Here is a 21032-nt window from a genome sequence, read left to right on the forward strand (position 1 = left end):
AAGAATTCTTAAAATATTAAAAAAATTTTAAAGATTTTATTATTATTTTTTTATATATATTTAATAATATTATTTAAGATCTTAATCTAAAGTTTCTATAAAAAAATATTAATTATAAGCTGAATTAAATAAATAAAATAAAAAATATAATATTAATTTTAAATAATCTTTAAAAAATTAAAATTAATTAGAATATTATAAAATTAAATATTCTAATTAAATTAAGTTTAGAATTTAGTTAAGATTATATTAAATATTATATTATTATTACTAGTATTATTAGTTATTATATCTAATAATTAATAAATAAGATTATATTTATATAAGATTAATAAAATAATTATAGCTAGATTCTTATTAATATAAGATTTAAATATTAATTAAAAATCTAGTAAAATCTTATAATAATTTATATTTTTTATTAAGAAATATTTAATTAAATTAAGAAATATTTTTTAATTAAAACTAATTTAATAATCTATTATAATTAATATTTATTTAATATTTAAAAATTTTAATAATAATTATATATAGATCTCTTTAAATAATTTTATAAAATATTTTTTAATTTATATTTAATTAAAAAAACTTAATTTTTAGCAGAGAGATAAAATAGTAAGATTAATTATTTATTTAAATTAAATATATTTAATAATTTAGAATAATAAATAATAGATAATTATAAAATATAAGATTTAATTCTAAAAATCTTGTTTATTATAAATTATAAAAATCTAGAAAAAAATAATAATTAAAAAAGATTTATTTTAAAAAAATAAATAAATATTTATAATAATTTTTTATTTAATATCTGATTAATTATTTATTTAAATATAATTAATAATAATTTTTTTTATAATTTTTATAAAGATAATAACTTATAGAACTAGTTTCTAAGTTTTTAATTTCTAGATATTATAAGATATAAAAATATATAATATAATAAATATAAAAGATTTTATTAAAAAATAATATATTTTTTTAAAAATTATTTTATATTATTAATAATTTTTTCTAATTAAAATAAAATAATAGTTTTTTAGTTTTTATATAATTTTTAAAAAAATTATTTTTTATTATTAATTCTAGAAAATAAAAAGTTTTTTTTAAAAAATTAAATATAAAATAATCTTCTAATTCTTTATAATATATATAATCTTAAGATTTAGAAAAAAAAAATCTAATTTAAAAAATTTATCTTAGTTTAAGTATTATTATAATTTATAAAAATCTAAAAAATAAAAAAAAAAGACTTAATAAAATTTTTTAAAAATAAATTAAATAATTATAATTAATTTATAATTCTAAAGCTATTTTATAAATAATAAATATAAAAAAATAAAAGCAAAAAACTCTATAAAAATAATTTATTTTATTTTAAAATATAATTTTATATAAATATAATCTATTATATTTTAATATATAATTAATATATTTATTATATTTTATTTATTTTAGTAAATTTAATAAATAGAAATTTATATCTAAAATCTAGAGTTATAGAATAGTTTCTTCTTTTAAATAAAATTATTTAAAATATAATAAACTAAAGTAAAAAATAGATTTTTATAAAAAAAATCTATAAAATATTTTTATAGAATCTTTTATAAGAGCTGTAGTATTATAATATAAATTTAATATATTTTATTTATTTTATTTATTTATTTAATTTATTTAATCTGCTTTATTCTAATAATCTAATTATTTATAATCTTTTTAACTGTCTGTCTGTTTCTAATTTTATTAATAATTATTTAAATTATATTTTATCTATAAATCTAAGAATAGTCTAATTTAGAAAAAATAATAGAATAGAAGTAATATATTTATTTTTAATATTTTAATTAATAATTAATATATAGTTTTTCTAGTATTCTATATAATATAATTAAGATATATAACTAAAATAAAATAATAATTATATATTTTATATATATTTCTTATTATAAGAATAATAATTTTATAAAAAGCTGAATTTTATTAATATAACTAGAGATTTCTTATTATTTCTAATAAATAATAATAAAAAAAATACTATTTTTTTTAATTATATTTTTTTAATTTAGAAAGCTTTTTTTATATATTTTTAAATAATAATAAAAATAGCCAGATTAATAATTATTTAATCTAAATATATCTTAATTATATTAGAGCTTAAAAAAATATAGTAAATAAATCTTAATATTAAAAATAATTAAAAAAATTAATTATCTAATTTTTAATTATATTATAATTAGATATAAAGATTTTCTTAATCTAATTAGAACCTGGTGATTAGATATAAAAATTTTAATTAATCTGATCTGATCTGACTGTTAGCCACTCTAATAAATATTATAAAATAAATAGAATAAACTTATAAAAGTATTTTCTTATAAAAAAATAATTATAAATATTATTTAAAATCTTATTAATTTTATAGAGTTAAAATAAATTCTTAAAAATTTTAATTAAATAAAAAAATTATTTTAATAAAAGAAATATCTAAAAATTAGCTATAAATCTATATTATTTATAATTTTATAAAAGGTTTATTTATAAGTATAATTTTTATTTAAAAAATAAAAAAAAGATAATATAATAAAATAATAACAAAAATTATTTATAAAACTTTTTATTTAATTATAATTTAAAATATAAGATATAATAAATACTTATAAAAATAAAAATAAATAGATTAATTATTTAATTTATAAAAAATAGATTTTATAATTAATCTAAATATAATTATTATATCTCTATCTATAATTATTACTAATATATATTATAAATATTCTTAAGTCTAAGAAATTATAATATATATTATATATTTAATTAGAAAAAACATTAATTAATTTTAATTATAAAAAAAGTCTTATAGAGCTAGACTTAGATTTTTAATTAATAATAATTATTAAATTTAATAAAAAAAATAGATTTTACTATTAGCTGTATAATTTAATATTTTTTTAATTAAATAAAGATTATAATTTTATTTAAAAAGAAAGATCTAATTAGAGTGGCTAACAGCCAGATCAGATTAGGTTAATTAGAATTTTTATATCTGACTATCAGATTATAATTAGATTAAGAAAACTTTTATATCTGATTATAATATAGCTAAAAAATTAGATAATTAATTATTTTAATTATTTTTAATATTAAGATTTATTTATTATATTTTTTTAAGTTCTAATATAATTAAGATATATTTAGATTAAAAAATTATTAATCTAATTATTTTTATTATTATTTAAAAATATAAAAAAAAAGCTTTTTAAATTAAAAAAATATAATTAAAAAAATTAGTATCTTTTTTATTATTATTTATTAAAAATAATAAGAAAATTCTAATTATATTAATAAAATTCAGCTTTTTATAAAATTATTATTCTTATAATAAAAAATATATATAAAAATATTTAATTACTACTTTATTTTAGCTATATATTTTAATTATATTATAAAATACTAGAAAAACTATATATTAATTATTAATTAAAATATTAAGAATAAATATACTGCTTTTATTTTATTATTTCTTTTTTAATTTAGCTTAGATAATTTATTATATTCTTATTTTTTATTTAAAAGAGCTGAATTATTTATATTAGAGATTAAACTTTTATATAATATTATTTACTTAGATATTTTTAATAATTATATTTTTTAATAATTATTTAACCAAATATTACATATTATATATTAAAAAACAGACTAATATCTAATTCTTAGTCTAACTAAATAATAGAAATAATAATTTTAATTAAATACTTTTTTATAACTAATTTTCTGAATTCTTTACTAGCTATTAGATTAGATTATTCTTAGATTTATAAATAAGATATAGCTTAAAGAGCTATTAATAAAATTAGAAATAAATAAATAATTAAAAAAATTATAAATTATATATAGAATAGTTAGAAAGAATAATTAGATTATTAAAATAAAGTAAATTAAATAGATTAAACAGATTAAATAGATTAAATAAATAAAATAAATAAAATAAATAAAATAAATAAAATAAATAAAATAAATAAATAAATAAAATAAATAAAATAAATAAAATAAATAAAATAAATAAAATAAATAAAATAAATAAAATAAATAAAATAAATAAAATAAATAAAATCAATAAATAAATAAAATAAATAAATAAATAAATAAAATAAATAAAATAAATAAAATAAATAAAATAAATAAAATAAATAAAATAAATAAAATAAATAAATAAAATATATAAAATATATTAAATTTATATCAAAACATTATAGCTCTTATAAAAGATTTTATAAAAAGTTTTTTATAGATTCTTTTTATAAAGATTTATTTTTTATTTTAATTTATTATATCTTAAGCAGTTTTATTTAAAAAAGGAAATTATTTTATAATTTTAAATTCTAAATATAAATTTCTGTTTATTAGATTTATTAAAATAAATAAAATATAGTAAGTATCTTAGCTATATATTAAAATATAATAAATTATATTTATATAAAATATATTTTAAAATAAAATAAACTATTTTTATAGAGCTTTTTATTTTTATTTTTTATATTTATTATATATAAAATAGCTTCAGAATTATAAATTAATTATAATTATTTAATTTATTTTTAAAAATAATATTAAGTTTTTTTTTATTTTTTAGATTTTTATATATTATAATAATATTTAAACTAAGATAAATATTTTAAATCAGATCTTTTCTTTTTTCTTAAATCTTAAGATTATATATATTATAAAAAATTAAAAGATTATTTTATATTTAGCTCTTTAAGAAAAACTTATTATTTTTTAAAATTAATAATAAAAAATAATCTTTTTTAAAGATTATATATAAACTTAAAAACTATTATTTTATTTTAATTAAAAAAAATTATTAAGAACTTTTCTTAAGAAGTAAGAACTTTTCTTAAGAAGACTTTATTGAACTTTTACTTTCTTATATAAATTAGGTGCAAAAGTGAGGTGAAAGTGAGAGAAAGATAAGAGAAGTAAAAAATAAGAAAAATCAAAGATTAGATAATTAAGTAAGAAATTTTCTCTAATCTCTTAAAAAGACTTCACTGAACTCTTACTTTCTTATATAAATTAGATATAAAAATAAGATAAAAGTGAGATAAAGATAAAAGAAAGATAAGAGAAAGATAAAAGAAATAATAAAAAAAATTAAAGATTAGATAAATAAAAAAAGACTAAAAGCTGATTCAACTTGATTAAAACTTATTAAAAAACTAATTAAAAACTAAGAGATCTTTTTTATTTATATTTATAGCTAATTGACTATCAAAAGCATATAAAAATATATAAAATTATATAAAAATTATATAAAAATTATATAAATAAAATAGGATCAAGAATAATAGAACCAGTGATTAAATAAAGACTAGAATAATTAATAAAAATAAGATCTCTTACTTTGCTGCGGGGTAGGCAGAACTTAAAATTATTAATCTATTAACTAATAATCTAAGACAGCTAACTGATCTGAGACTGTAAATTAATAAGTCTTAAACAGCAAACTAGTGAGTCTGTCTATATTATTAATATACTCCTGCAGTTTTAATAAGATAAAATATTAAAAAAACTAGAGTAAACAAATTACTAAAAATAGAAAATAATAATAATAGAATTTAATAAATTATTATATTTAACTATTTGATAAATTAAGTATATTTCTAATTAAGAAACTGCTTAGTCAGACTATCTGCTTGTATTTTATTAATAGATATCTATTAAATATTAATTATTTTATTCAGGGCTTCTTATCTTAGCTAATAATTAGTAATATTAATATATTTTAGACTAGTCTAAAATAGAAAATTCTTATCAGTAAGAATTTTAACTGTTTGATAATTATTATATAATATAGAGAAGTATTGATTAGGATTAAACTCTATTTATTTAAAAAATCTTCTTTATTAAAGAAGTTACTTAACTATAGTAGTTAGGACTAATAATTTAGCTTCAGTAGTTAAAAAAATTATATAATATTATTTTTTACTTAGCTAATTAATAGAACTATTAAATAAATAAATAATATACTCTATTAAATTAGTATAATCTTAATTATCAGCAAAACTAGTATCACTGGCCATATAAAATAAAATAGAGCTAGGGCTAAATTTAATAGCCAAGTTCTTTATTTCTTCTAAATAAAAGATTAAATAATCCACAGCCCTGAGATATTTAGGGCTTGGATTAATTAAATATTCTAAAATTAACTGATATAATTTAGTAATATCAGGTCTAGTCTAAACTATAGAATATAGAACTGATTCTATTTTCTGCTGAAATTTATAAATTTAATTAGTAGTGATCTGATAGAATAGATTCTTTACTAATTTCTTACTTAAAAATAGGGATTTAGAGCTTTTTCTTTGCTCTAAATTAAATTTATTAATAATCTTATTAATATAGTTTAATTATTAAATCTATAACTTTCTATTTGGGCGATTATATAAGATTTAAATATTAAAAAATAAATTAATCTCTCTAAGATCTTTGAATTTAAATAATATTATTAATTCTTACTTGAATTTATTAAATTTTTAATAATTTAATTTATAAAACACATAAATTATATTATTCACAAAAATTATTAAAATTATAAATTTATTAATAAAGATATATTAATCTTTCTGAATAGGCTTTAGCCCTAGAGCTATTAGTCTCTGTTTCAGGATATTTTATCAAAGAAATAATAAATATCTTAATTTATATAGGGCTTTCTGTAATAGAAAAACTGTTTATTTATTTTCTAATTCAGAAATTAGACTTATATAGATTTTCTTCTTAATAAGACTATTAAGAAAGGCGGTGATTATATCCAGTTAGTTGATTTCCAGATCAAACGCGGCAATTAGGGCCAAAAGAATCCGCATGGATCTGGCCGCAAGGGTGCTAGCGCGTGTTTCCAACCAATCAGGTGTCTGCAAATAATGGTAATACTTCAGCTCCATTAGTTTCATGAATTAAACATGCGTTCCAAGTATTTAGGGCTTCCAATTGATTGATTTCAGTTTTGGCAGCCTGAGTAAATTGGCTTGAAAACATGTAATTTCTTATTTCTCGCCAGTTGATAGGCGGAGGTGGAAGTGATAAGAAATTAATATAGAGAATTTCACCCTTATTAATATAATTAATTATTATTTAAATAACTTAAAGAGTAAGCCTAGCTCTTTTAGAATCAGAATTAGATAATTCTGAGCGGGTCTGTTTCAGATCTCTGATTAATTTAATATCTAAGAACTCAGTTTTATTAATCAGCTTATTAATATTTGAATTATTAATAAGAACCTGAGACGGTGAAGAAGATAGATTAGATAATAAAGACAGTAAATCTCTTATAATTATATTATTATTTTATAAGATATTTAACTGATTGTTTGAGACTGCCAACTGGCTTGGTTCAGCAGCCAACTGATCTTGTTCTAATTAATTATCTAATAAAGATTTAGATATTTATTTTAATATTTCTGAATTAGAAAGATTCTTATCTGTATCAGATTCTTCAGATTCTTCAGAAATAGAGATATCTGATTATTCTAATTAAATAAAATCAACTAATTTAATTATTTCTTGCTTTGTTAATAGATTTCCTAATTTAGTATATTATTTATAATTAAAATTTTTATTAAAAATAATATTACAAGCCGAAATTACTCTTTTAAGAATAGATATCCAGATCTGTTAAATATTAGTTATCTAATAGCTAATCAGATAACTAATTAGAGCTCTGGATTCTAGTTTATCTTTTTTAGATAAGTTACTGATTCGGGTATAGATATATAATTTATACTTTCTTAAATAGAAAATATCTAATTTCTTAGATAACTATAAAAGACTTTTCCAGACAGTTTTATATAATATTTTCTAATTTAGTTGTTTATTTAATATTCTATTTAGAATAAAAATAGCTGAATCTATTATTTCAGGCCATAAAAATATAAAAAGCCCTGAATTAATTAATAAATTTCTTATTTTAAAAATAATTAGAGCTTCAGATTTTTTTATATATAGATTTTGCTCTGGCTGATAAACTAGTAAATAATTAATTAGTAAATCTTTGATACTAGCCTAAATTAAAAAAATATCAAGATTTTAGTTCTGATCAGAATAAAATCTCTTGAATATTATCTTAAACTAATTAATAATTAATTAAATTATATTAATAATTAATTCTGAAATATCTGATTTGGAAGTTAGAGCTTGCCCTAGATAAAATTTTGAATAGAAATAATAAAGATAGCTGATATATTTTTATTTATTAATTTTATTTATTATATAAATCAAGTTCTAATAAATTAATTTAAATATCTAATTTTCTTCTTTGAATTTTTGTCTTGAAATTTATCTTTCTGATTAACTAATTTTATATATAAAATATTTTTTATTTTAGCTTAGCTTATCTGAGCTAGTCTATTTTAATAAATCAGTGATATTAATTTTTTGAACTGAATTACTTAAATAATTTAAGACTTTTTTATCAGAGTATTTTAATTTTTTATATTATTCTTTGACTGTTTCAGGTGTTATATATTAATATTCTAAGAGTTTAATTAGCTTGAGACCGCGAATTAATAAGTCTAAGATAGCTAACTAACTTGATTTAATAATAATAATTATAGTAAAACTAGATTTTTATTTTTATTAAATATAATATATTTCTCTGATTTTCTTAATTTAATATAGTAAAATTCTATCTGCTTATTTAAGAAATTTATCTTTTTTATTTAAAAATAGTCTCTTTTTATCAGCTTTTATAGCTGAGAGAATATTTATATAAAATTAAAAAATATAGATTACTTCTTTAAGTTTAAAATATAGATCTTTTCTATTTAAATAAATAAGATAAAAAATAACTATTCTATAGTTTTAAATAACTGAGGCAGTGTCTTCTATTCTTATTAATCTACTTTTATTTATAATAGAAGTATAATTAATAAAGAAATTCAAAGAATTATAGATATAATTATCTAAAGCAGTATTAAAAGTCTATTAAAATAAATAAAATATTAATAATTATTCTAAATAGACAGTTTATTAACTTATTACTAAGAAGATCTTTTCTGCCTTGACAGTTATTTTATTATTTTTATTAAATAAAAATAATATTTAGTAAGTCTGGCAGTGTTATTTAAAGAAATATCTTAATTTAAAACTATTTCTAAAAATATTTTTAAAATAGTTTAAGATTTCAGTCTCAGGCTTCTATTCAGAATTTCTTAGTTTCTTATTAATATAGAAATAATTATTAAAATTATAAAATCTATTATTTTTATCTGATTTATATAGACAGGGCTGATTCTTAAATCTTTATTTTTTTATTAATATTTTACTGTTTTAGAAAGTTTGTTTTAACTCAGTTATTAAAATAGTTGTTAAAACAGTTAATTTAGAATTATTTAAAAGATCTTAAAAGAAGATATAGCTGATTCTACTATTATTATTATTAACTAATTTAATAGATTATCTAATTTAAGAATTTAGATAAATTTAATTATATATTCTTTATATTATCTTAAGAAACTCAGATAGTTTTTTCTGATTATTCTTATTATTAATTAATTTTAATTATTAAATTATTATAAAATTATCTATTATTTCCTGAACTGATTCAAGAAAATTATAGATTATTTAAATAAAACTAGTAATCTTGCTTAATTTCAGCTTTACTGCTTCTGAATAAATAAGCTTTTATTAAATTATATAATTCTTAATAGAACTCTTTATTTCTGAGAATTATAGCTTATAATATTTATTAATAACTTTTTTTATACAGAACTGATTAATAGAGGCAATTCTTTTTTTTAGAACTTATAAAATTTAATAAAATCTTTTTAAATTAAGTATAGCATGCTGATTTTGCTTATTTAATATAAAATTTATTAATAAACTTAAAGAGACTAGTTCAGAGATGATTTTCTTTTATTTCTTAAATTAATAATTAAATTAATTTATAATTTCTTGATATAGAAGGCGGTCTGATTCACTAAGATTTATTATTAAAATAGTATAATAATTAAAGTCTAAAATAAATATAGTAACTGGCTTGATAAAATAATTAAGTTTCTTAGATAAATCTGGATTTATATATTCTCAGATATTCTTATTAATAATAAATAATTAAATTTGATTAATCCAAAGAAATCAATCAGATTAATTATTAAAAATAATAGAAATTTTTTTAAATTACTGATTTTGAGATATAATAAAGAAATAGTTAAAAAAATTTAAAAATTTAGATAAATCTTATTTTTTATTTAAAAATTTTATAATTTCTTATATAAATTTTAAGTCAGAGATAAAGTAAAAATAAGAGAAATAAAAGAATATAAAAAGTCTTAGAGATATTAATAAAGAATTAATATAAGAGTATAATCGGGCTTATAACTAAGAACTTTTCTTAAGAAGTAAGAACTTTTCTTAAGAAGACTTTATTAAACTTTTACTTTCTTATATAAATTAAATACAAAAGTGAGATAAAAGTAAGAGAAAGATAAGAGAAGTAAAAAATAAAAAAAATTAAAAATCAGATAATTAAATAAGAAATTTTCTCTAATCTTTTAGAAAGACTTTACTAAACTCTTACTTTCTTATATAAATTAGATACAAAAGTAAGATGAAAGTGAGATAAAGATAAAAGAAAGATAAGAGAAAGATAAAAAAAATAATAAAAAGAATTAAAGATTAGATAAATAAGAAAAAGACTAAAAACTGATTCAACTTGATTAAAACTTGTTAAAAAACTGATTAAAAACTAAGAGATCTTTTTTATTTATATTTATAGTCAATTGGCTATCAAAAGCATATAAAAACATATAAAATTATATAAAAATCATATAAAAATTATATAAATAGAACAGGGCCAAGAATAATAGAACCAATGATTAAATAGGGGCTAGAATAATTAATAAAAATAAGATCTCTTACTCCACTGCGGGGTAGGCAGAACTTGGAATTATCAGTCTGTCAACTAGTAATCTAAGGCAGTTAACTGGCCTGAGGCCGCAAACTGGTGAGCCTTAGGCAGCGAACTGGCGAGTCTGCCCATATTGTTGACAATTATTAATAATATAAGATAGTTTTTTAAAAAATATATTATTCTTTATTTTTAATAAAATCTTTTATATTTATTATATTATATATCTTTATATCTTATAATATTTAAAAATTAAAAACTTAAAAACCAGTTTTTTAAATTAGTATCTTTATAAAAATTATAAGAAGAAATTATTATTAATTATATTTAAATAAATAATTAGTTAGATATTAAGTAAAGAATTATTAGAAATATTTATTTATTTTTTTAAAATAAATCTTTTTTAATTATTATCTTTCTCTAGATCTTTATAATTTATAATAAATAAAATTTTTAAAATTAAATTTTATATTTTATAATTATCTGTTATTTATTATTCTGAATTATTAAATATATTTAATTTAAATAAATAATTAATTTTATTATTTTATTTTTTTATTAAAAATTAAGTTTTTTTAATTAAATATAAATTAAAGAATATCTTATAAAATTATCTAAAAAAATATATATATAATTATTATTAAAATTTTTAAATATTAAATAAATATTAATTATAATAGATTACTAGATTAGTTCTGATTAGAAAATATTTTTTATTTTAATTAAATATTTTTTAATAAAAGATATAAATTACTATAAGATTTTAATAGATTTTTAATTAATATTTAAATCTTATATTAATAAAAATTTATCTATAATTATTCTATTAATCTTATATAAATATAATCTTATTTATTAATTATTAAATATAATAATTAATAATATTAATAATAATAATATAATATTTAATATAATCTTAGCTAAATTTTAAACTTAATTTAGCTAGAATATTTAGTTTTATAATATTCTAATTAATTTTAATTTTTTAAAGATTATTTAAAGCTAGTATTATATTCTTTGTTTTATTTATATAATTTAATTTATAATTAATATTTTTTATAGAAACTTTAGATTAAGATCTTAAATAATATTATTAAATATATATAAAAAAATAATAATAAAAATCTTAAAACTTTTTTTAATATTTTAAGAATTTTTAAAAAAATATATTCTAGAAATTATTTATAAAAAATTAATATAAAATTTTTTTTTATAAAATTTTTTAAAAGTCTTCTATTAGCTAGTTTATTATCTTAATTTTTAATTATAGATTTAGAAAATTATATAATTTATAAATATAAGTTTTTAATATTATAAAAAATTCTTACTTATTTAATAATTTAAATCTGATTTAGTCTATTATCTTTTTTTTAATTATAAAATTTATTAAAATTTAATCTATTTTATAATTTACTAAATACTTAATCTTTATTAAATAATTAAAAATTTTATTTAGTATTATAAATATAATAAGATTAATTATTTTTATTCTATTATAATTAAATAAAAATAAATAAAATATCTTCTTAAGCTTTTATATCTTTTTTTTTATATTTTTTATTTTTTTAAAAACACTGGGCCTATTATTTATAAGATTTATAATATTTATAATAATTTTTTTGATTATCTAAATTATTTAATTAATAGATTAAAAAAAAGTAGATATTCTAAAAAAAAAGAATTCTTAAAAATTTATATAATATATATTAAAAATTTTAAAAATATTATTATTATATTTATTAGATAAAAGATTATATCTATATAATTATAATTATTTTAAATCTAATATTAAAGCTTAAAAAATTTAAGAAAAATATATAGCTAAATAATAATATTAATTAATATTATAAATATTAAATTATTTTTAAAAAAATATTCTTTTTTTATTATAATCAGAATTTAGTAATTAATATATTATTAATAATCTTTAAATTATTATTAGATTTAGATAAGATTTTTATAATATTTTTAAATATTAAAAACTCTTATCCGCAGCCAAGATATATAAAGAACTTAAGATATATTTAAATATTAAAAATATATAGCTTCTTAAAATATCTTTAATTAAATTAATATAATTCTAGATATTATAAAATATATTAATATTCTTACTTACTAGAAGTCCTGCTATAATTAATTTCTTATTTTTTATTAAATAATTAGAGATTTTCTCTCGGTTATAATTAATAAAATTAATATTAAATATTTAAATTTTTTTAATAATTCTTAAAATATTTATTATTATTGCCAGAGCTATTTCTATTTTAATATAATTAAAATAATTATATTTTAAATATATATTAATTATTTTATTATAAATAAGAAATATTAGAATATATTTAATAATCTTAATCTAGATTTAATTATCTTTATATTTAAGAAGTAAGAGAAGAATAAAATAATTATTATTTTTTATATTAATAAGAATAAAAATATAAATAATCTTAAAAATAATTTAAAGAATAAATTATTATTAGAATTAAAAAAACTAGTCTTATCTAAGTCTTTTATTATTATATATATTTAAATAAAAATAAAGATCTAATTTTTATAATTTCTATATTATTATAATTATTATTTTAAATAATATAAAAAATAAATATTTTATATTTTTTTTTATTTCTTTTATACTAGATATTATAAAAGTCTTTTTTAAAATATAATATATTTTTTAAAATAATTAATTAAGCAGATCAAGCAGTAGATTATATTTGAAAAATATTATTATATTTATATAATAATTAAATATATATTATACTTTATATATTATCTTAGCAACAGCAGCTTCTTAAGTATATAATTATTTAAGATTAATCTCTCTTACTACTAAAGCTGATAAATAGTTTTTTTATTAATTAAATTATTTAAGTATATCTAAAAAAAATAATATTATTATATTACTCTATTAATTATAGTATATTTTAAAAAAAAAAAAATTTATTAATTCTTTTTTTTTTTATAATAAAGCTTTTCAGAATAGATATTATACTATGCTTTAATTATATTAATAATATTATTTTATATAAAACTATATATTTTCTTAACTAAAATATTAAGCTTTTTATAAAAAATATCTGCGGGATTTTTAGCTGAGAATTTATTGATAAAATTATTTTTATTTTTAAAAAGCTAAAAATAATTTATATTATTAAAAAGCATAGCTTCAGGGCTCTATTTATTAAAATAAATAATTTTTTTATTATTTTGTTTTATTATTATTTTTAAGAAATCTGATTAATAGTCTACTCTTTAATAACTTAAGATCTAATTTAATAAATAACTTAGCTAAAGATACTATATAATTATTTATATAATAAAAACACAGATAATTTTTTAATATATTAAAGATTTTATTAAAATTATTAATAGTTTTTTAATATTAATACTAAAAAAAATAGTTATAATATATATTCTTCTTTTTTTTTATATAATATAGAGATATAATATACAGAATAAATAAAATTTATTAAATATTTAAGATATATTAGAAATATAGTTAATACCTAAAATAGATAATATATTAATATTATTAATAAGATACTTACTCTTGCTATAAGAGAAATTTCTTTAATATAATAAATTATTTTTATAATTATTCTTTATTATAATACTGAGCTTCTTTTAATTATAAGAATATTAAAAAAAATTAAATTATAATTTACTCTTTATCTTAATTCTTAAAATAATTAATAATATTTATTTATTAATTCTTAGAATTATATTATTAATAATTATATAGGACCGCGGTACAGGCTAGAGATAATAAATAAAAATTAAGATTTAGATTTTAAATATATTATTATTTTATATTCTATAATTTATACTGTCTCTTTTATATTATATTATTAAATATAGAACTAATTTAATATAGAATATTAATAAAATTATTATAACTGATAAATTTTAGAAATAATAAAGAATTCTTTTATTTATTAATATTATAATCTTTTTTAATAGCTCAAAGTAATATATAATTATAAATAATATTATATATATAAAATATAGCTATATAATTTATATAGACTAAAGATAGATTATTATTAGCTATAAGATACTAAAATTATATTTTTATATTTTTAATATAAAAGTAGTTAAAATCTAATAAGATCTAGAATATATTTTTATTTTTTTTAAATATAAAAATACTTAAATCTGGCTCTATATTAATAATATCTTAGTAATATAATATATTAGAAATAATATTATACTCTTTTTATAATAAATTATTTTTAAATATTATAAAACTATTAAATAATATAGAATAGATTTAAAATAATTTTTAGATTATATAAATATTAAAAATAATAAAACAGTAAATACTCTAGCTAATAAAAAAATTAAAAATAATATAATTTTAAATAATCAAGCTTTATTTATTATAAATAGCTTAAAGTTTATTTATTAAATTCTTCAGGCTGAAGTCTAGCTATAATAATAAATAATAAAATAATTATCAAGATTATTATATTAAATTAGAATTAAAATTAAATATATATTATTTATTATTATATTATTAACTTATTTTATATTTTTCTTATAAAGATTTTAACTAATATTACTATAAGTTTAATTATATTAATACTAAATTTATCTATATCTATAATTATATTAAAAGTCTAAAATATCTTATTTTTATTAATATATATAATATATTTTTACTAACTGACTAAGATAATTTTTAGTATTCTTTATTAAATAATAAAAGACTCTAAATTATCTATAGATTTTTAAATTTAAAAAATTCACAGATTTTTTTTAAATTATAGAGTTTTATTTTAAATTCTGCACCTGCTAAGTTTATAATATAATAAATCCTAAATATATTATATTTATTTTTATCTTTTTTTATAATAATATTTATAATCTTTTAATTCTTTATCTATACTATACTCTTATCTGTATTTCTAATATTTTAATAATAGCTAATCTTAGTTCTATTATTTTTTTAAGTCTTATCTTTTCTATTTTTATCTATAATTTACTAATCTGTCTGAATTTTTTATATATATTTTATAAATCAGAGAAATACTATAATCAACTAATAAATTCTATTACTATTAATAGTTAGAAATATCTTTTATAAGTATACTTTATATATATAATCTCTATAGCTTGACATGTTTCTATATCTTATGGGAGGTCTTTGGACCCTAGACATCGCCCAAGATCCCCCGGATGTTAAACAATACAACAACAACAACAATAACAACATTTAATTAAATTAATATAATTCTAGATATTATAAAATATATTAATATTCTTATTTATTAAAAATTCTACTGTAATCAGTTTTCTATTTTTTATTAAATAATTAAAGATTTTCTCTTAATTATAATTAATAATATTAATATTAAATATTTTTTTAATAATTCTTAAAATATCTATTATTATTATTAAAGCTGTTTTTATCTTAATATAATTAAAATAATTATACTTTAAATATATATTAATTATTTTATTATAAATAAAAAATATTAGAATATATTTAATAATATTAATTTAGATTTAATTATTTTTATATTTAAAAAAAAAAATAAGATAATTACTATCTTCTATATTAATAAAAATAAAAATATAAATAATCTTAAAGATAATTTAGAGAATAAATTATTATTAAAATTAAAAAAACTAGTTTTATTTAAGTCTTTAATTATTATATATATTTAGATAGAGATAAAGATTTAATTTTTATAATTTTAATATTATTATAATTATTATTTTAAATAATATAAAAAATAAATATTCTATATTTTTATTTATTTTTTTTATATTAGATTTTATAAAAGTCTTTTCTAAAGTATAATATATCTTTTAAAATAATTAATTAAATAGATTAAATAATAAACTATATTTAAAAAATATTATTATATTTATATTATAATTAAATATATATTATATTTTATATATTATCTATATAAAAAAAATATATATATTATAAATTAATCTATAATTATTAATTTATTTATTATATCTAATTTTTTTAATTAATAGATATAAATAGTTATAATAATAATTATATCTTAATCTAATCTTAATTATATAATTAAAAAATTTTTATATCTTAATCTAACTGTCAGATTATGGCCAGATTAAGGTTAAGATATAACAGTCAGGTTAAGCCACTCTAATTCTTCTTAAAACAGTAATTCTTAATATTTACTAATTACTAACTATTTAGTAATTATTATACTAGATCTAATTCTTTAAATAATAAATACTAGTCTTTATACTTTGTTCATGCATCTTATAAGTAATTAATCACAGAGATTTATCCTGATTAGGCCTTAGCGGGCTACTAAGAAATTGACACTAACCTAATATGTTAATTGTAAATGTAAATGACCGTTGCAGAAGGTCTCTATTACCTACGTACAGTACCTTCCATGCTCAGTCCGTAGATGCCGTTACGTTTCAAATGACATAGATTCCTGAAAAGATCTTTGCAGCAAGGTGACGGCTTCATTTCGCTGTCTATGACGACATAGCTAGCTACCGCTGTGTTTGCATTACTGCAATAGTTTATACTATCGAGCCGATCAACGAGTCAAGATTACATCCCGTCCGTCCCCCTTCAGTCACCTCCGAGTCTTCGTCCAGGACCTCTTCTGTTCCAGGGACTTTGGAAAGACGAAGCCCACCCACCCGAAGATGGGTTCTGAGCTTGGTCCGCAGCACGAAAGACAGTTCCATAAGCACGAGGACCGGGCCGCGGGGTTTGAGCGGCAAAGTACTGGCTGATGAACACCGGGGTGATAAGGTGGTTTCTACCACCACCAAATGTCGGATATATGCGGGTAATAAAATCGTAGGCATGCGCAGCAGCTATACCCGTGCTATCACGCAAGGCTGCAGGCCATCCAGAGGTGACCAGAGTCCAAGTGAGCATAGCCCACGGGAGGAATTCGACAGGTATTTGGACGACAAAGAAGGTCACCTTTCTACCTCTGTTGTCTTGAGAGAATGTGTAAACGCATGCTAGGATCAAGGCTAGGGGCGCGTCAGTGTTGATCGGCATAAGAAATATATTGCCATGAGCTCACCAGACGTGAAGGTTATACAATTCAATAAACATCCTGCTGTGAGCTTCACCTTGTTAGTGTGGGTGATTCAAGCAGGCTACATAATAAAAGGGGGGAAGGCGACAGTCTATATGAACAGACAAAGAAAGTAGATATTAAATATGTAGGGCACCATAACCACCAGAGTGAACTGATTTCATCACACTGGCTATCTCACTGGTCGTCCCACCATGCCTGCAACGCAGCATAGCCCTAAGAATCAGAAGGAGGTACTATGTGGGATGCAAGGGCGATCTTCCTCGTTTCCAGGAACCGCTTCAGCTGAGGTTGCGCTGGGCGGGCAGATATGCGAGGTGACTATGAAACAACAAACAAACATTGGCGCGAAAAATGGAAAGCAGGCAGGTCAGATGACGGGGTTCTCATCCAACGACACTTGAATCAAAATGTTTCAACAACTCACCACGATCACTGAGGCTACGAAAAACAGGTATGTGACAAAGTCACCCGGAGCACTGAGCCGAGACGACCCAGTTTCCAATTGGCTGCCATAGGTATACACTATGGGTGGTTAGTTGATAAGCCTGTTATACCAGGCCGGCGTAATAGCATACTGAAATAAACATCAAAAATCAGAGAAATGCCTGGACCGGTAATCATGAAGGGCGAAAATAGCCTCCATATTTCCGGGAGAAATTTGAAGACAAAGTGACGTTGAAACACCACATAATAGCCATTCAGTAGGCCACCATGGACCAAGACAGACTGTAGAATGGTAAGTAATGTTATAGTTCTATTAGAGGGAAGGCCTGTTAGTAAGAACCGTAAGTGGACTCCGGTGGTATTAGAGCATACCTGGTGACAGGAGGAGCAGCCCAAAACAGGTCCATTGTAGTCCAGGAGCCGCTGTACTGAGGAGTCTCAGGAGAGAGAGGGGAAGGGGGGCTAATCAAGTAAGTTATATCCTATCCAAGACACGACATTCGGTGCCACTCAGTTATAGGAGGATGCTGCAGATGGTCGAGCAGCAACGTGCGAGGAAAGAACAATGGAGCGGAAGATGGGCTTTTATAGGAAATTAGGAATGTGTGTATTAGCTTTAGCTCGGATGCTATTTATCCGTTCCGACAAGCGCAAATCCACAAGTGAGCCTCTCCTGCAAATAATAAAGGACTAGATTAATACCTACTAGTACACCTACCTTACGGAGTAGTACGGAGTGGTACGAATAACTACCACCTGGTAGGTTAGTAATCTACTACCTAGGTTACCTAAAGAGAAATCATAGGCTATTCTCAGGGCTGCAAAAGAAAAAATTATAGCTAATGTTAAGCATTTGGTTAAGACCTTCCAAGACAGCCAGTGGAAGGAATTTAGGAAGGATCATCCGATGCCGTATGGAGCGCCAGTACGGAATACGGAGTATTCTCTGCCAGGTGTGATTTACGCTGTACTGAACGCGACGCCCACTGGTTATTCCTTTTACCAGGTTTACTGGGTTTACCGGATTGTAAATTTACTGCCTCCAAAGAATTATGTCCTCGGAGAAAAGTATATACACGAGACCTTCGAAATAAGACATAGTTGAGATAGCCCACACAAAAATCTCACTGGGAAAAGAACGTAGTCCTTTTTCAAGCCCGAGCGGTCTCGCTACTGGGCATCCGGATAACTCTACCTTCTCGAGACTAACTAGGGAAACAAATGACTGACAAATCCAAGCCGTTTTCTGGGTCCGAATGTCAAATCTGTGACCACACTGCACGAGTACCATCACATCTAACCAGCGTGGGTACGGGCAGTACCTCGCACGGCAAGTCGCCCGTTTGTGCCTTCGATCCAAACATCCCAGGCTGTGTGGTGCTTGCCCATTTTGGGCTTGCCACAGATGGCCAGCTCCTCTTCAACATAGAGGGGAGCAATGTTCTTATAATAAATCTCCGAGATCGCCAGTCCTAGCTTACTTAGTGAGGCCTGCAGTGCCGTGAGAAGCAATGTTAAAGTCAGCGGTCCATGGACGAGGAGGTCACGATAACACTCCACATTTCGCGTGTACGTCTCATCGATGTGTATAGCATGGGCATTAAATGTAAGAGCCGAGAAGCGAAACAGCAGGGCTTTGTTGGGTATTATGCTGTGCCGGAAATATGGATTGGAAGGTGCTGGTAGGGACGGGATGTCAGTATGGAAATTGTGACTGGTGGTAATCAAGTCCTTGCGCACATTTAACAGCCCTACGATCTGTATCAAAGCAAGCCTTGTCGTGGGTGAGCTTTCCAGAGGGGTTATCGCGCATGAACACCAGACTCCTGTCCTCAATAATAGATGATTGACCAGCTTCGTCCGCGTCTTCCTTCCATAGCCGCTCTCTGATACTGCGTTGATCTTCATCCTCTTGGACTGTTCCTATCCGCCTCTCAATTCTGACATTTACCCTTTCATCCCCTGGCTGACCCGTTACCGTCACATCACGAATCGTTTCGAGGCAAACAGCCCGACTACCATCGAGACAAAGCGAATTGTCAGCCAGAAATCGGACCCGGCCCCCGGCCCACAGCCGCCTGTTAAAGGGACTTCCCGGGGTATGTAACGTATCAGTCCCGTCTGGCAGTAGCTGTGACAGTGAGACCTGGGGAGGGAAGTAGACTAAATGGTGACCTGCCGACAAGGGAGGAGGTGTGCGAACAGAAGGGAGATCACCGGGCGCCGAGCTTACCGCTGGGAGGAGATCAAATAATGTTAAGTTCAAGAGATGAGACGGCTGGGGATGCATATAATCAAAAGCTAAGGGTACGTGCCGTGAGGTCAATTCCCGATGGAGATGCTCGGAAAGAGATGAGTATGCTCGTGTGGCTAGGGGAGGGGGGCTTTGTAGCTGCCACCCTACACGCTGTAGGAGACTTCCATGTTGCCGGCCTCTCCGTATAGAATCAAGAGCCACATGGATGCGTAATGGCTGCATCTGGTAAAGAACCTGGCGAACAGGTAGGACTGGGTCTCGAGATTAATAGCCAACCGCGGACGGAGCTTCAGTTTATTTTAAGTTGAACCTAGTTGATCACTTATGTCAGCCGCAATCCCAAGGAAAAACAAGGGACCTCTTGGCA

The 21032-nt window shown here is 20.0% G+C and overlaps 2 protein-coding genes across 2 annotated transcripts; both read right to left on the reverse strand.

Moving 5' to 3' along the window:
* Positions 1-6047: 6047 nt before the first annotated feature.
* Positions 6048-6236, reverse strand: BO70DRAFT_302607 (uncharacterized protein; the record flags this gene model as incomplete). The annotated part of the gene is made up of 1 exon (XM_025539757.1): positions 6048-6236. A coding segment is annotated over one exon (189 nt), but the record flags the coding sequence as incomplete, so codon positions are not given.
* Positions 6237-17323: 11087 nt separating this feature from the next.
* Positions 17324-20917, reverse strand: BO70DRAFT_433479 (uncharacterized protein). The gene is made up of 7 exons (XM_025548411.1): positions 20149-20917; positions 19731-20087; positions 18781-18836; positions 18540-18690; positions 18389-18486; positions 17947-17989; positions 17324-17893 (listed from the first exon to the last, which is right to left on the reverse strand). The coding sequence occupies exons 1-7, from the start codon at positions 20885-20887 to the stop codon at positions 17478-17480; spliced, it is 1860 nt and encodes a 619-aa protein (XP_025394372.1). The 5' UTR covers positions 20888-20917; the 3' UTR covers positions 17324-17477.
* Positions 20918-21032: the final 115 nt, after the last annotated feature.

This window comes from Aspergillus heteromorphus, assembly GCF_003184545.1.
Source record: "Aspergillus heteromorphus CBS 117.55 chromosome Unknown BO70scaffold_55, whole genome shotgun sequence".
NCBI classification, from domain to species: Eukaryota; Fungi; Ascomycota; class Eurotiomycetes; order Eurotiales; family Aspergillaceae; genus Aspergillus; species Aspergillus heteromorphus.

Coding starts and splice junctions, on each gene's coding strand:
- BO70DRAFT_433479 (XM_025548411.1), bottom strand. CDS start 20,887: ATGCAGCCATTACGCATCCATGTGGCTCTTGATTCTATACGGAGAGGC. Junction 18,837..19,730: donor CGGGCGACTTGCCGTGCGAG/GTACTGCCCGTA, acceptor GAGACTCCTCAG/TACAGCGGCTCCTGGACTAC. Junction 18,691..18,780: donor GCTGCTCCTCCTGTCACCAG/GTATGCTCTAAT, acceptor ACCATTCTACAG/TCTGTCTTGGTCCATGGTGG.